General features: G+C 43.7%; 1 protein-coding gene across 12 annotated transcripts in view; it reads right to left on the bottom strand.

Annotated features, from left to right (window-relative positions):
• Window positions 1-15,680, bottom strand: part of dmd (dystrophin) — a 2,299,423-nt gene that overhangs the window by 1,017,048 nt on the left and 1,266,695 nt on the right. For all 12 annotated transcript variants that reach the window (XM_070893344.1, XM_070893337.1, XM_070893339.1 and 9 more), the window contains one exon: window positions 14,099-14,271. In XM_070893344.1, coding sequence (XP_070749445.1) covers window positions 14,099-14,271 — 173 coding nt within the window. The remainder of the gene's footprint in view (window positions 1-14,098; window positions 14,272-15,680) is intronic.

Genomic DNA, 15,680 nt, shown 5'->3' with positions numbered 1-15,680 from the left:
GCGGCCGACCGAATCCCGAACGGACACCGGTTATAGATGAACAGACCTTTGTGCGTGTTGATGCAGGTGAGGCCTTTCGAAGACTCCTCCAGCTCCTGCGTCATGTAAGCCGAGGTCAGGTCCAGCTTGGTGAATGTCTTCCCTCCAGCCAGGGTCACAAATAGGTCGTCTGTCTTGGGTAGTGGGTACTGGTCCTGTAGCGAAAAACGGTTAATTGTTACTTTATAGTCCCCACAAATTCTAACTGTGCCGTCCTCTTTAAGTACCAGGACAATCGGACTAGCTTACTCGTTGAATTCCACCGGCGTGATGATGTTTGCTCGCTGCAGCCTGTCCAGCTCAATTTCTACTTTCTCATTCATCATGTACGGTACTATCCGTGCCTTGTGGTGGATGGGTCCTGTACCGGGAACCAAATGGATCTTCACTTTCGTCCCCGAGAAGCTTCCAATGTCTGGCTCGAACAACGATGGGAACTTGCTCAGAACCTGGGCACATAAGGCATTGTCGACGGACGAAAGCGCTCGAATGTCGTCCCAGTTCCAGCGGATTTTTCCCAACCAACTTCTGCCAAACAATGTGGGGCTATCCCCTGGCACAATCCACAGCAGCAGTACGTGTACTGCTCCGTCATGGTAGACTTTGACTTCTGCACTGCCAATTACAGGGATTAGTTCCTTGGTGTACGTCCTTAGTTTGGTGTGAATGGGGCTGAGCTTGGGCTTGTATGCCTTTTTGCCCCACAGCCTGTCGAAGGCCTTTTTACTCATTATGGACTGACTTGCACCTGTATGGGAATTCCATTCAGTTCAACTTTCAACATTATTGGTGGACATTTCGTAGTGAATGTGTGTACCCCGTACACTTCTGCCACCTCGGTACGGGTCTCCAATTCAGTCTGATCCACAGTGGATCGATTTTCCTCTGCAACGTGATGGTTTGCAGGGTTTGCAGCTCACCTGCACATTCGTTGGTGGTGTCTCATTGTTCTGCAACCATTGTACACATAGTGCTTGAAGTGGCATTGATGGAGCCGATGATCACCTCCACAGCGCCAACAAGGCGTTAACTGCCTCGCATTAACGATTGATGGCGGACTCTGGGTCATCTGAGGTTGGGCAGCAGCAGCCACCGTGTACGTTCTGCCATGTATATTCCTGCTCGAAAACGACGTTACTTTCTGCACAGTACTGGCTGAAACTTCTTTACTCTGCAAAATCTGTTTGGTGTTGCCGCTGGTGGGCATAAATGCCTGGGCTATCGTTATGGCTTTACTTAGATTCGGAGTTTCTGCAGTCAACAGTTTGTGAAGGATTACTTAATGGCCAATGCCCAGTACAAAAAAGTCTCCAAGCATTGTTCTAGGAATCCCTCAAATTCACAATGTCCTGCGAGGCGCCTTAGTTCGGCGACATAGCTCGCCACTTCCTGGCCCTCCGATCGTTGACACGTGTAGAACCGATATCTCGCCATCAAAACGCTTTCCTTAGGATTTAGGTGCTCCCAGACCAGCGTACACAATTTTTCATAGGATTTCTCTGTTGGTTTTGCCAGAGCAAGGAGATTTATCATGAGGCCATAGGTTGTTGCCTCACAGACAGTTAGTAGGATCGCCCTTCGTTTGGCAGCGTTCTCGTCCCCTTCCAGCTCATTGGCCACAAAGTATTGGTCGAGCCTATCCACGAAGGCCTCCCAATCATCCCCTTCTGAGAACTTCTCCAGGATACCAACTGTTCTTTGCATTTTCGCACAGTTGTTCGTTACCTCATCGCCAATTGGTATGCTCATAATAAAGGATGAAACTGAGTACTGTATACAATGAGCAAGCGTGACCTTAGCTCCTTTAATAAGACTCCAGAGTGCAGGTACCTTGTGTGTGGCCTGCTTATATATCGTGCTCCCAAGGGATGTTAGGATCCCTTGGGACTCCAAAAGGTGGGCCCTCTGTGGCAGTGTAATACAGGTTACAAGGGGGTCAATACATAAGTCTGTTCAATATATGACTGTGATGGCTGTTCTGACACAACAGCACTTCATTTCAAAAATTACAATTTTACAGAATTCTGCAGCAAGAAGGGAAAAGTCTTAAAATAGGGCATGATAATCAATGAATGAAAAATATGAGAGAAGCTGAGTTTGTACAGATTGGATTTTTCAAGGCATCTAAAGCATCTATCATTTCTATTCATATTGCAAAATACTATTCACTTCAAGATTCACAGCCCAGATAAATTTAGGTCTGACATTTACCCATTCCAAAATTAATACCTATAGTATATTTTTTCCATTATGATAAATTTATAACATTATATAATGGCATAAGAAACTATGTAGCACATAATTCACAGAATCTCCTTTTAATCAAATTCTTGCACTCAAAAATGTCACAGTTGAAAAATAAGAAAATGTTAACTGGATCAGGAAATATCAATCTATGCCAACTGCAAGATGTGAATTTAATAATAATGTTGATTCTGATCATGAAGCCATCCTCAGGGCTTGTTTCCCCAACATTGACATTTAATGGTAAGGTAGTGGTCTTCATTTGCAATATAACAAATTAGTCCTCAACAGGTTTACTGTTTCCCCTACCTCAGGCCTCCATGGACGACCTACCTATCTGTGAGATGTTAACAGACCAGGAATCCAGTGATCTTTTCTTTTTTGCTTTCCATTAAAAGGTGGCAAGGGAATGTTGTTCGGAGGCAGCGTAAACCTAACATGTGGGATTTCATAGCCTAATGTTTTCTGTACAGTGAACTTCCATGGATCATATGATGAAAGAGCCCAAGTAAAATGTAATTGTTCTACAGAACTATTGATCCGAGATTTTCTTTCTTCCATGTGATAGCTGCCCAGAGTGACATGATTAAAATGAAGCACTTGTTGGAAGCAAACAGCACCTACTGCATTAAAAAAAAGAACTTTCATTTATATAACATGTTTCATGACCCAAAGCAGGCGAAATTACCCCGTGCCCCAATTGGGGGCAGGAAACTTCCGGGGCGGGACTTTTAGCACCGGCGTAGAAGTCCCGCCCCTGACCGCACCTCCAAGGAAGCGGAGTGCAATCTCCGGCGCTCCGCTTCCTGTAGGGGCGGGACCTGGGGCGGGAATGCAGCGCTGAGTCAAGCGCCACGTGAATGTTCCACATGGCACTAGTGCCCCTCCCCTTCGATTAAAGGAGAGGGTCGCTGTGCACTTTGCAGGCCCTTTGGTGGCAGCCACTGAGCCCACGAGGGCAGCGTGATTCCGGGCCAGCAGCCCAACACCCAAGGCGGAGTGCTGGGCTACACGTTAGGGCTGCCATCATCGAACCGAGCCGGGAGTCGGCCGACAAACAAAGATGGCGGCCCGGGACGCTGGCACCCTCCCCTTTAAGGGGTGTCCCGAGAACGGATGTCCGCCAGCCTCGTGGCCTGCAGGACAATTTCCACCGTAGGGCGGTGAGGTGTCGCCGTGCATGGCGATGATGTCATCGCCAGTTGTGCGGCAGACCAGGGCCCTAACCGCAGCGTTGCCGAGGCAGCGCCTTCTAAACCTCCCGGGCCATTTCCCGGGAGGCAGTACCTAGCCCCTCCCCCGGGCGAAAACTGCCTTGTCCCCCAGAGGCGCTGATGGGGCTATAAAAAGGACCAATTTCGCCCCCAAAGAGTTTATAACCAATTCAGTACTTTTGTAAGGTAATCACTGTTGTAATGTAGAAAAAAGTGGCAGCCAATTTTCCACAAACAGAAATAATATGGTAAGTTCCCAGAAACAGAAATGATATAAATGATCAGATGGTCTGTTTTAGTGATGGTGGTTGGGAGATAAATGTTGGCTAGGACTACGCTGCCAAAGGATCCTTTACATGCAATACAGTTTTATATCTCATCTGAAAGATATCACCTCTGATAGTACAACACTGAAGTGTAAGATTCGATTCTGTCTTCAAGTCTCAAGAGTGAGGACTGAACCCACAACTTTCTGACCCCGAAGTGAATCTGTTGGTGCTGGGGCCAAAGTGGAGTTCTTTTTGGGCATTTCTGCATGTGCTACTGTTCGCAGATAATACAGTGTTGGCAGAATCACTTAGGGATCGAGTGCGAGCCACTCACCATCATCTTTGGCTTTAAATGCAGATTTATATTAGACAGCACGACTGGAAAGTGCAGCACAAAGCGAGAGTCTCCACAAGCCCCTAGCCTACAGTGCTCACATTCACATTCAGAAATGCCTAAGAAGGGCCACCGTTTAAAGCCCTTCTGCCACGGTAAACCCGGGGGCAGGAATCAGTACAAAACTCCCCTCGGGCTATACTTGTAACTTCTTTTTTGTGTACATGGAGCACCATGATCTGTAAACACCTATGTAGTGCCGTGTACAATGCAAGGTCTGTTTCGTAATGCACGTTGAAAAGAAAAATGTAAATGTACCGTCACCCATTCTGTGTACTATATAGTGACACATGTAATGTAATTTGTTGAATGTACTACAATGTATCCCGTATTGTACTGAATTGTACTTGAACTGAAAAGCAAGGAAATGTATCGAATGGAACTGCTGTCAGCACCCAAATGTAGTGTATGGGATTACTGACCGCAGCTAAATGTACTGAACTGCTTTTGAATGTACTGTACAAATTTTTTTATGAATAAAGTATATTTTGAAATTAAAAAAAGCCTAAATCCACCATGACAAAATATACACTTGTATGCTTGTGTTATTTTCTGACAACACCACTGATGGAATAGTGGCTACAACTGCAACTAAAGACATGTCTCACTGTACTTCCCCTATCACTTTTCATATGTCATAGGTCAAGCCATTGGTTTTCAGTTCTCACAGAACAAACAAACTGAATTGCAGAATACAATCCCAAAATATTAATATAAATCCTGAAATCCAACACAATAAAATTGGAATTTAACTTATTCGGTCAACTTGAAAGAGTTATTCAGGGCCGTTTTTCAGTTTTGCATCATTTTTGAACTGTCAACTTTTTTGAGCTGTTCATCTGCTTTTCCATGTTTTACAAGTGGGCGCATATGTGTAAGGTAGACATAATTGAAGTGGTTTAGCACAGTTTAAATCTATTTCACTGCAAGAGGAAGCGTGTACATCTAGGCAGATCTCCATCAGTCAGAGGTGTAAGAAAATAAACCTATCTCCAATAAATGCCACAATCGATTCAGAAATGTCACTGCAGTGGCATGATTAATTTTGAGTAAATTCTCCAAGGTGGTGGTGGGAGGAAGGCAGAATGAGACATGATTAAATACCCGGATTGTGTGTAAAACTAGAGACAGAGCTGTAGATAATGAAAAGACTGATATTGTTCAAAGGACCTAAACGTTTAGGAACATAAAAAATATATAGGAAGAAGAAAGGGTGATACAGTTTGCCTCATTATTTAGATCCTCTTTCAGGTCTTTACCAAGCCATTTATCTTTTGTCTCCTGCAATACTCGAAAAATGCTACAATCCTAATGTTATCTCTGATGATACCCTACAACCTTAAAATGACACTGAAAGCAGACTATAAACTGAAACTAATCACAACAGAGAAGACATCAAACAATAGTGACTAACTGGTACTGTGAGCTGGAGTGGAATACACAGGTTGACACACAGCACAAGTGTGCAGGAGCAGCTGGTAATGGCAAAGGAGGAGGAACCTTCTGTCTCAAGCGCCTTGGCTCATAAACTTGGGAATCTAGATCTCAAACGGCCTACATTAAAAAGGAGGCTTCCACAGCATTAAGTGTTGGCACGGTCATTGGTGCTGCAGATGACCGCTCAGGTAGATGAGACCAGCGGTCACGTGTGCAGCCTTGCACAATGGTTTTGCAACACTGCAGTCCACCAAGGAACTGTGACAACTCCAAAGATATCTGCAGTGGAACTCCCCTTGCAGCAGAGGCTAATGGCAGCGAGTACTTCTTCCATCGAAACTCAGACGGCTGCCACTGAACAACAACTTGCATTTATATAGCATCTTTAACATAGAAAAATGTCCTAAGCTCTTCACAGGAGTGATTATCATTCAAAATTGAACTTAGGATATACGGCACAGAAACAGGCCATTCGGCCCAACCAGTCCATGCTGGCATTTATGCTCCGCTCGAGCCTCCTCCCGTTTTTCCTCATCTAAATCTATTAGCATAACCCTCTATTTCCTTCTCCCTCATATGCTTGTCTAGTCTCTAAGCCATATAAAAAGATACTAGGATGGGGGACCAAAAGCTTGGTCAAAGAGGTAGGTTTTAAGGAGCATCTTAAAGGAGGAAAGAATGGTAGAGAGGTGGAGAGGTTTAGGGAGAGAATTCCAGAGCTTAGGGCCATAGACTGTTGAAGATACGACCTCCAATGGGGCAGCGATGAAAACTGGGGATGCTCAAGATGCCAGAATTTGAGGAGCGTAGAGGTCTCGGAGGTTTGTAGGGCTGGAGGAGGTTACAGAGGTAGGGAGGGGCGAGGCCATGGAGGGATTTGAAAACAAGGATTGAGAATTTTTAAATCGAGGCATTGCCGGACCAGGAGCCAATATACGTCAGCGAGCACCGAAGTGATGGGTGAACAGGACTTGGCATGAGTTTGAATACGGGCAGCAGAGTTTTGGATGTTCAAGTTTACGAAGGGTGCAAGTTGAGAGGCTGCGGAGAAAAGCATTGGAATAGTTGAGCCTATAAGTAACAAAGGCATGAACCCCGGAGGAGACATGCACTGAAGCATGGGATTCCACAGATGAATCTTTTCCAGCTTCAAGAGACAAGATTAGAGAAGAGATAAAACAACGAGTTCTTCACTGATCGCACTGGTACCATTAGGATTGCTGTTATGTCATTCATTGGCCAAGGTGAGGCAGGGCTCAGCAGCATAACATACTGGAATAGGTTCAGATGATGACATTCCCTATCAGGACTCTAAAAGATCTGCATCATTCTGCCAATGCCTTCTGATGCCCACACCTGTGCCCTAAAGCATGCAGGGCTAGGGTGCCCAGGACATAGCAGAGTGGTGCAGTCCACAGCAGGTTCATCGGAAGACTCAGTTGCTGGGTGCCAAGGGCCACCTCAATCCCAATAGGCCCAGGTGCCAGCCATTGAGATAGCACCCAGAAGAATTTACCACATTGGGAGTTAAGAACATATCATTACACATGGACACTAAGGGAAATCACTACAATCAGAAACACTAGGAACTCACACATATAACATGGTTGTTAAAAATCTGGCTGCACTGAAGGTGTGTTCAGAAAGCATGCTTGCTAAGTCTGCGAGCATGTTTCGTTTGGTGGTAGGAATATGATATTCCTGAGTGGTCTCAGAATTTTAAGGAACTGTAAGTGAAGGACACTGGAAGACGTAGAAAGGACTGCTACTGCAATGGCCACATTTGAAAGTTAAGAGAAGGTGGCGTGTGTGAGAGTTTGTCAAATGGTTCTTGTAGCTAGCATCAGGTTCTACTCTGCAGCTTCTTGAAGCTCTTTTTTGTGGAACTCTTGGTGAGCCTGGGGCCCTTTCCCTCTATGGCGATGCCTATTTGCAGGGCAATCCTTGAAACCTTAGCTGAGCTTTATTACAGAACACTCCAGAACTATGCAGACACGTGATGTGCTACTTCATCATTCCAATGGTGCTCGCTGACTACTTGGGTGGATGCATACACCTGTGTTCAACTGGTGGTCTGCAACATTGTGCAAGTGTCATGAGAACATGATTGCAGAGGCTATCTTGATTAACCAGGAGCCACTCTGAGACTTGCCTTTCAGGGTCAAATACTGATGGGACAGTGGTGAAGTAGCCTTAAAATTAAGACTTTCTGATAGATGCCATGGAAGAAAGCATTAGAAACATAGAAACATAGAAAATAGGTGCAGGAGTAGGCCATTCGGCCCTTCTAGCCTGCAGCGCCATTCAATGAGTTCATGGCTGAACATGAAACTTCAGTACCCCATTCCTGCTTTCTCGCCATACCCCTTGATCCCCCTAGTAGTAAGGACCTCATCTAACTCCTTTTTGAATATATTTAGTGAATTGGCCTCAACAACTTTCTGTGGTAGAGAATTCCACAGGTTCACCACTCTCTGGGTGAAGAAGTTCCTCGGCATCTCGGTCCTAAATGGCTTACCCCTTATCCTTAGACTGTGACCTCTGGTTCTGGACTTCCCCAACATTGGGAACATTCTTCCTGCATCTAACCTGTCGAAACCCGTCAGAATTTTAAATGTTTCTATGAGGTCCCCTCTCATTCTTCTGAACTCCAGTGAATACAAGCCCAGTTGATCCAGTCTTTCTTGATAGGTCAGTCCCGTCATCCCGGGAATCAGTCTGGTGAACCTTCGCTGCACTCCCTCAATAGCAAGAACGTCCTTCCTCAGGTTAGGAGACCAAAACTGTACACAATACTCCAGGTGTGGCCTCACCAATGCCCTGTACAACTGTAGCAACACCTCCCTGCCCCTGTACTCAAATCCCCTTGCTATAAAGGCCAACATGCCATTTGCTTTCTTAACTGCCTGCTGCACCTGCATGCCAACCTTCAATGACTGATGTACCACGACACCCAGGTCTCTTTGCACCTCCCCTTTTCCTAATCTGTCACCATTCAGATAATAGTCTGTCTCTCTGTTTTTACCACCAAAGTGGATAACCTCACATTTATCCACATTATACTTCATCTGCCATGCATTTGCCCACTCACCTAACCTATCCAAGTCGCTCTGCAGCCTCACAGCATCCTCCTCGCAGCTCACACTGCCACCCAACTTAGTGTCATCCGCAAATTTGGAGATACTACATTTAATCCCTTCGTCTAAATCATTAATGTACAATGTAAACAGCTGGGGCCCCAGCACAGAACCTTGCGGTACCCCACTAGTCACTGCCTGCCATTCTGAAAAGTACCCATTTACTCCTACTCTTTGCTTCCTGTCTGACAACCAGTTCTCAATCCATGTCAGCACACTACCCCCAATCCCATGAGCTCTAACTTTGCACATCAATCTCTTGTGTGGAATCTTGTCGAACGCCTTCTGAAAGTCCAAATATACCACATCAACTGGTTCTCCCTTGTCCACTCTACTGGAAACATCCTCAAAAAATTCCAGAAGATTTGTCAAGCATGATTTCCCTTTCACAAATCCATGCTGACTTGGACCTATCATGTCACCTCTTTCCAAATGCACTGCTATGACATCCTTAATAATTGATTCCATCATTTTACCCACTACCGATGTCAGGCTGACCGGTCTATAATTCCCTGTTTTCTCTCTCCCTCCTTTTTTAAAAAGTGGGGTTACATTGGCTACCCTCCACTCTATAGGAACTGATCCAGAGTCAATGGAATGTTGGAAAATGACCGTCAATGCATCCACTATTTCCAAGGCCACCTCCTTAAGTACTCTGGGATGCAGTCCATCAGGCCCTGGGGATTTATCGGCCTTCAATCCCATCAATTTCCCCAACACAATTTCCCGGCTAATAAGGATTTCCCTCAGTTCCTCCTCCTTACTAGACCCCCCGACCCCTTTTATAACCGGAAGGTTGTTTGTGTCCTCCTTCGTGAATACCGAACCAAAGTACTTGTTCAATTGGTCCGCCATTTCTTTGTTCCCCGTTATGACTTCCCCTGATTCTGACTGCAGGGGACCTACGTTTGTCTTTACTAACCTTTTTCTCTTTACATATCTATAGAAAGTTTTGCAATCCGTCTTAATGTTCCCTGCAAGCTTCTTCTCATACTCCATTTTCCCTGCCCTAATCAAACCCTTTGTCCTCCTCTGCCGAGTTCTAAATTTCTCCCAGTCCCCAGGTTCGCTGCTATTTCTGGCCAATTTGTATGCCACTTCCTTGGCTTTAATACTATCCCTGATTTCCCTTGATAGCCACGGTTGAGCCACCTTCCCTTTTTTATTTTTATGCCAGACAGGAATGTACAATTGTTGTACTTCATCCATGCGGTCTCTAAATGTCTGCCATTGCCCATCCACAGTCAACCCCTTAAGTAGCATTCGCCAATCCATCCCAGCCAATTCACACCTCATACCTTCAAAGTTAGCCTTCTTTAAGTTCTGGACCATGGTCTCTGAATTAACTGTTTCATTCTCCATCCTAATGCAGAATTCCACCATATTATGGTCACTCTTCCCCAAGGGGCCTCGCACAACGAGATTGCTAATTAATCCTCTCTCATTACATAACACCCAGTCTAAGATGGCCTCCCCCCTAGTTGGTTCCTCGACATATTGGTCTAAAAAACCATCCCTTATGCACTCCAGGAAATCCTCCTCCACCGTATTGCTTCCAGTTTGGTTAGCCCAATCTATGTGCATATTAAAGTCACCCATTATAACTGCTGCACCTTTATTGCATGCACCCCTAATTTCCTGTTTGATGCCCTCCCGAACATCACTACTACTGTTTGGAGGTCTATACACAACTCCCACTAACGTTTTTTGCCCTTTGGTGTTCTGTAGCTCTACCCATATAGATTCCACATCATCCAAGCTAATGTCCTTCCTAACTATTGCCTTAATCTCCTCCTTAACCAGCAATGCTACCCCACCTCCTTTTCCTTTTATTCTATCCTTCCTGAATGTTGAATACCCCTGGATGTTGAGTTCCCAGCCCTGATCATCCTGGAGCCACGGCTCCGTAATCCCAATCACATCATATTTGTTAACATCTATTTGCACAGTTAATTCATCCACCTTATTGCGGATACTCCTTGCATTAAGACACAAAGCCTTTAGGCTTGTTTTTTTTGTCCTTTTAGAATTTTGCTGTACAATGGTCCTTTTTGTTCTTTGCCTTGGGTTTCTCTGCCCTCCACTTTTCCTCATCTCCTTTCTGTCTTTTGCTTTTGCCTCCTTTTTGTTTCCCTCTATCTCCCTGCATTGGTTCCCATCCCCCTGCCATATTAGTTTAACTCCTCCCCAACAGCACTAGCAAACACTCCCCAGAGGACATTGGTTCCGATTCTGCCCAGGTGCAGACCGTCCGGATTGTACTGGTCCCACCTCCCCCAGAACCGGTTCCAATGCCCCAGGAATTTGAATCCCTCTCTGCTGCACCATTGCTCAAGCCACGTATTCATCTGAGCTATCCTGCGATTCCTACTCTGACTAGCACGTGGCACTGGTAGCAATCCCGAGATTACTACTTTTGAGGTCCTACTTTTTAATTTAGCTCCTAGCTCCTTAAATTCATTTCGTAGGACCTCATCCCTTTTTTTACCTATGTCGTTGGTACCAACGTGCACCACGACAACTGGCTGTTCTCCCTCCCTTTTTAGAATGTCCTGCACCCGCTCCGAGACATCCTTGACCCTTGCACCAGGGAGGGAACATACCATCCTGGAGTCCGGTTACGGCCGCAAAAACGCCTATCTATTCCCCTTACAATTGAATCCCCTATCACTATCGTTCCCCCACTCTTTTTCCTGCCCTCCTGTGCAACAGAGCCAGCCACGGTGCCATGAACTTGGCTGCTGCTGCCCTCTCCTGATGAGTCATCCCCCTCAACAGTACTCAAAGCAGTGTATCTGTTTTGCAGTGGGATGACCACAGGGGACCCCTGCACTACCTTCCTTGCACTACTCTTCCTGCTGGTCTTCCATTCCCTCGCTGGCTGTGGACCCTTCTCCTGCGGTAAGACCAACTCGCTCCACGTGCTACTCACGTCATTCTCAGCATCGTGCTGATGGTCGCAAACAAGCTGTATCGTCAGAGTGCGATCCTTTCCTATTCCTTCTGGACTGAAGCATATTGGGGAGGCTTTACTGTGTAAAATTCTCAGCAAGGATATGGCTCACACTAACGAGCACAAAATTTACAATGGGAGGAGCAACCAATACTTTCTATGAAGTATTGTAGTTTCCCTGCAGCACTTCTCTGTGTAAGTAAACTGTATGAGGCATTAATCAGTACCCATACTCAATATGCTTGACCTACAGTATATTTCTCCATGTTTTTGGACAGAGATGAGACCTTGGTTCAAAATAGATGATTTTTCTACTGTGGCAAAGATAAATGTGCATAGGACGATGAAAAGTATTTGCTAATGGCCGCATTTAAGTCCACAGACTGAAAACATTAAATATTAAAATGATGCAACTCTTCTTTCCAGACCAAACAAAGTACCATGAGAACATAAAACATAAGAACATTTCACTCAATATTCGGATTGGATCACATTCTGTATTTTGGCATATACTGTAGTTCTGGGAAACATTAGCATCTATTTGAGTAAAACACTTTAGAAATTTGGTTTCCTAGTATCTGTTGGATTGAACTGAAGGTTATGGCATTAACTACAGAACATTACATGGGTCTCAAAGTAAAATTTGGGAGACTGTATTTAAATATATAGCCACAAGTTAAATACTTCAGCAACATTGTCATTGTTTTATACAATAAGGTTATTCTATTTGAGTGCAATTGTTCATGTCATACATTAATTATGGATAGTCGGCAGTATTACGGTGGCAATTTCCTCTGAATCAGATGACACCATAAACTGTGAAAGTAAAGCACAAGTGATTTATGTATGTTACCTGAACCTGGAGATTAAATTACAACTCATATTCAATAATCATCTACAATTTTCTTAGAAAATCTACTGCAGTCTTAAGAAAATGAAGATGGTTGGTAAAATGGTGCTGAAATTACACCGGACACTATGAAAAACAATAGTGGTGCTACCACTATAATAGGAAGGACAGATATTTTCTCTAATCTTCCTACTGTTGTGCATTTCCACAGGCAGCCCACTCGACAGTGAGTGTTAGTGGTTATTCATTCATGGGGAGCACCACGGACGCTATCCTCACCTAATGACCTCAAATGCACTTTCCTGCAGGAGATCACTGGATAACAATTAGAAGCAGGAACCCTGGCTTATTTTTCCAAAGACCTACAGTGATGCTGATATTTATGGTTCAGTACCACACCAGTACATTTACCTACTAAGCTATCGGGAGTGTAGTTCAGAAGTAGAATTAGAAAGGAGTTAAAAGGTTATTGAGTCTGATTGTTCATATGCCACATCATTTTTACAATAAGTCTGTTAAGTGGAAGAAAGTGAGGGCAAGTAATTTGTCATCCTATGATTTTCTACAGTTGCTATATGCAGCACAACTTGCTGCCAAGTACCTGTGCTACAGTTTTGCATTAAAAAGTCCCGAATGCAGTGAAAGTGCCAGTTTCTGAGAGTAACAAATCACTTGCCTACATCGAGTAGATTTAGAAAACGACACTGAATGACCAAGGAACCAGAGTACAAACCAAATACTGAAAGTGGAAGGTTTGCAGTTTGCACATAATAAAATAATCCTTATTGTACCACTCCATATTGTCCCCAAATGTTTCTTTATTGCCTATAAATCTAGTGATGCCTACTGCACCATTTTTTGCTCTTATGATTTTGGGGCTTTTGAAGTTGCGCAGTGCTGTGATTGTAACTTTCAGGCTGCTGGCTAATTCCAAATGCCACTTCTATTATTCTGGGGTTTTTTGCTGGGAGAGGAGAGGAGAAAGTGTTTCATTTTTTTTCTGTATCATGAAGCGTCCTGGCTCCTACTGGAAAGTAAATCCAATCGTCTGAACTGGATTTCTCTGCAACCCAGCAGAATTAGTTTACTTACATCAAGTTTTCTGAAATAAGGAAACTATTTTTAAAAATAGGTCTGAGTTGAAGGCTTTAACTGTCTACAGCGCTGTGTTTAATGGCATCAAATAACATTCCCTCATGTGCTAGTCCAGCACAGTCATTAACCCCGCACTAAAATAGTGCACAAAGTAATTTCACATGAATATCTTAGCCAATGCACTACCAGAAGTAATTAAGCTTCATTAGCTCTGAGATTACTCTGTGGGATACTGATGTATGAATGCTTAAAGCGTTCATCTGAAATTCCACTCTCTCATACTTTATCAGAGGTATCAACCCACTAAGATAGCAGAGAGAAAAATTTCAGACAAATATATGAAGCATTTATACATCAGTATCTCAATGTAATTTCAAGGCCCGAGTCCCCTGGCCCACACCCTCAAAGTGATCTGATTATCCAATCTGTGCGATGACTAAAACTCTGGTCAGAAATTGGTACTTACATTTGTCTATCAGTGCACATCCTGTTTACGATTTCCCATTTGGCATCGAGCTGAGCCACCGCGTGCTGTATTTGTTCACCGTCCGTATAGGAGACACTCCGGAGAGCCGCGGGTTTCTTGCCATGAACTGCCTCCACTCGGCCCGAGAGCTTCTCCAAGTTCCTTTTTATGTTCTGGAGTTCAGAAAATAAATTAAAAAAAGGTCATTAACTTTAACTTCACAAGATAAAAAATGTCAGCAAAATTATGCTTGTTGGTAAGGGGTTTTAAAAATATTAGGAGTATTGGAACCCTGATTAACAATGTTTTTTTAAAAAAAGGAACAGGTTCAACCCATTAGTAACTCCTTGGGAGCAGAATCATTGCTGTGCTGTGAATAAAATAGGATGATCATTTGAGAATAAAGTACCAATTCATTTGCACCAACAGAAACAGGTCTTTATCCAACAGTCAAAGGACAGCACACCTCCACAGACCTAATGCTCAGACTTATGGTCAGGATTTGGAACAAAGTGTGTTTTCCTGCTCACCTAATTTATCTCCGACTCAGATTCATTCCCAACATGAAACAAAATCAATGCTTCCTTCTGGTTACAGAATCTGCCCATAAACCCATCCCGATATATGTTTTTTCGGAATATTTTATATATACTTTAAGAAATAAATTGTGGGACTACTGGGGCCATGCATACAGTTTCTATTCTGTCCAGTCGTGAAATGGACCAATAATTGGGATTTCCAGTTTCTGATATTTTTAATGTTTTTGCTTGAACTAAATTCGGTGATTTTTAAAAAATGGATGAAAAGCAAGTGAAAATCTTGGATACCAGTGTCACACTGTACAGTCTTGGGCTTCAAAACCTCCCTACTGATCAGAAAAGGGAATTATATTCTGTTTCAGAGATGAATAATTAACTTTAATTGTGAATTGTTTTTTTTTTCCAATGTTAATGGATAAATACCAATTTCAAAATTTTTCAACATACATTTGACCAGATTTTATCAATCTAACATGAAAACTGGTAACAACAACAGTGCGGGGACACAAAGTCTATGGTCTTAACTTTGTCCTGATCTCCCACTGCGACTCCTTTGGGAGATTAGCGGAACACAGAAAAACAGTGTTAACTGCCGTTATACCATTTCTTTGCTGAACTTTCACTGATGATATGGTGGAGATGGAAGCAACTGTTGTGAAAGTTCAGGGCCTATATTTTTATTAAACTGACAAGTCATAGCTCAAGTGCAGAACAGTAACTGATGTATACCTGTTTTGAAAAAGAACTTTAAAAAAAATTAGACAAAATCACAGACCAAACTTGAAGATTTTATTTTGGTAACTGGGTATGCGACAGGCATGGACACCTATCACCATGCCTAACACTCTCTGAATCAAGCTACTGATTAATCCAGATAAGCAGAATTTCTCTCTGCCTGAGAGGAATGTACAATCTCTCCATATAAGGACACAATTCTCTTACATAAGCTCGGAGAACTGAGTGACAGGTTGGCAAGAGGTCAGGATTATGGACCTCCAACTGGACATAGGAGTACTACTGGAGATTAACTAGCTGAAAATAAT

Source organism: Pristiophorus japonicus, chromosome 11, assembly GCF_044704955.1.
Source record: "Pristiophorus japonicus isolate sPriJap1 chromosome 11, sPriJap1.hap1, whole genome shotgun sequence".
NCBI classification, from domain to species: domain Eukaryota; kingdom Metazoa; phylum Chordata; class Chondrichthyes; family Pristiophoridae; genus Pristiophorus; species Pristiophorus japonicus.
The sequence above is the reverse complement of the archived record's forward strand: the minus strand, read 5'-3'. Positions and strand labels throughout refer to the sequence as shown.